Raw genomic sequence first — 3,129 nt, 5'->3', positions numbered from 1 at the left:
AAGCTTGTCAACAACGATCCAACCCTGCGTTATCCATCCTTCGTTGTTTTCTGTAGCTTTTTCACACAGCGACGACGTTTTTCTCCGCCCGGGACACTGAAAACCGCGTTTTTCTCTCGCACAGACAAATTGCAGTGAAATCTATCACACATCTTCGTAAAGCGTATTTGCTAATAGTGTAAAGATCAGGTGTTTCGATCCTGCAACAGCATTATCAAAGCCATCCTTTAAGGCGTGGGTTACGAGCTTGGGTTATAGAATCAGGAGCATACACAGAACGTGCGGCATCTTCAGCTTGCGACATTATACGATTCTTCCGATTGGATAGCGAATTATCCCAATACCGGCGGTACTGGCGAAAAGATGAACGTCGAGGAAGAGGTGTTTCGCATTCAGAAAAAGCTGGGCAAAATGACTTCCCAGTCGGATGGATCGGTAAGAGTGGGTGTTTACTTTTTCGGAGGAAGGGGAGGGTAAAATAAATGGCTTATTCTTTTCCCGTAGGGCGGTCGAAGTTGCTACTGGTAATTCTTTTGCACTTCTAGTTTCGCAGTCGTATGGTGCATTTTTAACACCAAAGCGTATTATCCTGCTGTTGAATGAGCATCGTGATGGAAATAATGACCATGGTGCACCCCTTCCTGGGTGTGCATCTCATTTCCCGCTCAGTTGGTTGATATGTAAAATGATTTCCATGGCTCACTGAGATGATGATGCAAAGGAATGAGAGGACGGTGAAGCGCAGTACCGATACAGCTAACAGGAGTGTTTTTTGTGCTTACGATTCAATTCTATCCAGTTTTATCTCCCCCGGGGCGTTCTGCTTCGAAGGCTTTGGCGGTTGTGTATTTTTTTTATTCTGAAAATAATACTGTTACCAGCAAATACACCCGATTGTAAATGATCGCAAAAAATATACATTTCTCTGTTTGTAGCATACTGTTCCTGGAAAAGTATTGTAGCTGCGTTAGGGGGTTGTTTTTCATGTGTAGTCCCTTATGTTGTTTTTTTTGTGGACCTTTGCGATAACGTGCGCCTAGCAGTTTCCACGTTCCGTTTTTGCGTAATCTTTGTCAAAACTGTGAGGCGAGATGTTTCTCCTAAAACCCACACACTGCCTTTTCGGTCGCCTGCACAACGATGTACGACGAGATGTGTGTTTTTGTTCTGCACGATACGAGTGCGCGCGCGAAATATGTCCCGTGGTGTTTGGCGAGGCAAACCTCGCGACTCTCGTCGATTGAAGCTGATATTGTTTTTTTGCTCCCCCGTATAAAGTTCCAATCGATTCTGATCGTAGTGTGCAGCATTGTCGGCGAGTGTGTACGTGTGGCGGTGCTAAAATGCTTCACATGCAAAGGAGGCTGTGTGTAAATTTGGTCGCCGTGGTTTACAATTGAGAGGAGCATCGTAGATCGCTCTTTGTCGTCAAGCTCATCGCGCGGGTGAACTCTGTTTGTATTGTATTGGCCGGGCGAAGGGAATGGTCTCGTCGGAAACCGGCACAAAAACGCGCGCGCGCACGCACTTGCCATGAAAAATGAGAATAACGCTCACCGAATGCATCTCTTGAAAAGAGCGAATATGAGAGTAACCGGTTTTGCATCCAAAACAAAACAACACCCAAACAACTAAGATACACGCATACAGCTTTGCTACGAGAAGTGCATTCAAGTGCAGAAGGGTGAATCGAAAAGAAAATGTGCGCTTCTTCACGAATCTGAGTCTGTGGATGCATACATTTGTGAGGCATTAGAGTGGTGCATGGTTGTGTAGTTTTGCCATTTTTCGAAGTCCATATTTGATGTAGATTTTCCACACCACCACCATACTCACATTCTTCTTCATGTTCTATTTTAGGGTCAAGAGCAAGCGCTTGATTTGTTGCGCGAGTTGCAACGATTGAATATTGATCTGGATATACTGACGAAAACGCGCATCGGCATGACAGTGAACGAGTTGCGCAAGTGCAGCAAGGACGATGAGGTGATTAGCTTGGCCAAATCGCTTATCAAGAGCTGGAAACGTTTTCTTGCCGGTACGCCACCGTCGAAAGACGGTTCGAAGGAATCGTCCAAGTCGTCCGGCAAATCATCGAGCAAATCGAGTAGCAAATCGTCCGACGGTGGCAGCACTGGAACGGGGGGCGGTGGTGCTAATGGTGAGAAAGCAAACAGTGGAAGCGGTGGAACGGGGGGTGTTGGTGGCAACAAGAAGGATTACGATCGCGAGAAGGAAAGCAAATCGAAAGCACCTCCCTCCGGCGGTATGTCGTCGCAGTCCAGCAGCAATACGACCGATGCGGTGCGGTTGAAATGCCGTGAAATGTTGGCGAACGCGCTGCGCGTTGATGGTGAACCGCCGGAGGGCTGTCAGTCACCGGAAGAGCTCGGCGAAGAGTTAGAAGAGGCCATCTTTGTCGAGTTTAAAAACACGGACATGCGCTACAAGAACCGTGTTAGATCGCGCGTTGCCAACCTTAAGGATCCGAAAAATCCTAGCCTGCGGGCAAACTTCATTAGCGGCGCTATCACTGCCCAGCGGCTCGCCAAAATGACATCGGAGGAGATGGCAAGCGATGAGATGAAGCATTTGCGCGATCGTTTCGTGAAGGAGGCGATCAACGATGCACAGCTGGCGACGGTGCAGGGCACCAAGACCGATCTGCTCAAGTGTGGCAAGTGCAAGAAGCGCAACTGCACGTACAACCAGCTGCAGACGAGAAGCGCTGACGAACCTATGACCACGTTCGTCATGTGCAACGAGTGTGGCCACCGTTGGAAGTTCTGCTAGAAAGGTTGTTTCTTTTTTTGTGTTTTGGTTGAGATGTGTCGAGCGTCTCACGATTTTCGGTTTCTTAATACTTCGCGATAAGAACAATCGCGACTCGTGGTCAAGCGGCTGGTGTGTTTGTGTGTTAAGACGAACCATCCCTGATTTGCAACAGCTGACTTTTACAATGACCATGTGTGTCGAACGTTGATGACTATTAATTTCCTCTAACTATCTGTATAGTTAGATGGTAAGCTCGGTTTTATCAAGTTATGCTTACAGAGAATGATGGGAAAAGGCAATGAGACACATTGGCGTTAAAATGTGGTTTTACAAACGTAGCAAAGCTTATGGCGC

General features: G+C 47.3%; 1 protein-coding gene across 6 annotated transcripts; it reads left to right on the top strand.

Moving 5' to 3' along the window:
* The first annotated feature begins 363 nt into the window (after positions 1-363).
* LOC128710910 (transcription elongation factor S-II) lies at positions 364-2,793 on the top strand. Of its 6 annotated transcripts, none has more exons than XM_053805773.1 (3): positions 364-435; positions 1,861-2,107; positions 2,222-2,793. In XM_053805773.1, the coding sequence occupies exons 1-3, from the start codon at positions 364-366 to the stop codon at positions 2,791-2,793; spliced, it is 891 nt and encodes a 296-aa protein (XP_053661748.1). The 6 variants fall into 6 exon arrangements, with proteins under 6 accessions (XP_053661748.1, XP_053661749.1, XP_053661746.1 ...); XM_053805774.1 differs by having other exon boundaries at positions 1,861-2,117; positions 2,241-2,793; XM_053805771.1 differs by having other exon boundaries at positions 1,861-2,117; positions 2,178-2,793.
* Positions 2,794-3,129: the final 336 nt, after the last annotated feature.

The sequence above is a fragment of the Anopheles marshallii genome, chromosome 3 (genome assembly GCF_943734725.1).
Source record: "Anopheles marshallii chromosome 3, idAnoMarsDA_429_01, whole genome shotgun sequence".
Classification (NCBI taxonomy): domain Eukaryota; kingdom Metazoa; phylum Arthropoda; class Insecta; order Diptera; family Culicidae; genus Anopheles; species Anopheles marshallii.
The sequence above is the reverse complement of the archived record's forward strand: the minus strand, read 5'-3'. Positions and strand labels throughout refer to the sequence as shown.

What these genes read in the sequence shown, in the direction of transcription:
- LOC128710910 (XM_053805769.1), top strand. Translation starts at nt 364, where the DNA reads ATGAACGTCGAGGAAGAGGTGTTTCGCATTCAGAAAAAGCTGGGCAAA. An exon ending in CTTCCCAGTCGGATGGATCG is followed by an intron (nt 436 to 1,860) that starts GTAAGAGTGGGT and finishes GTTCTATTTTAG; the next exon opens with GGTCAAGAGCAAGCGCTTGA.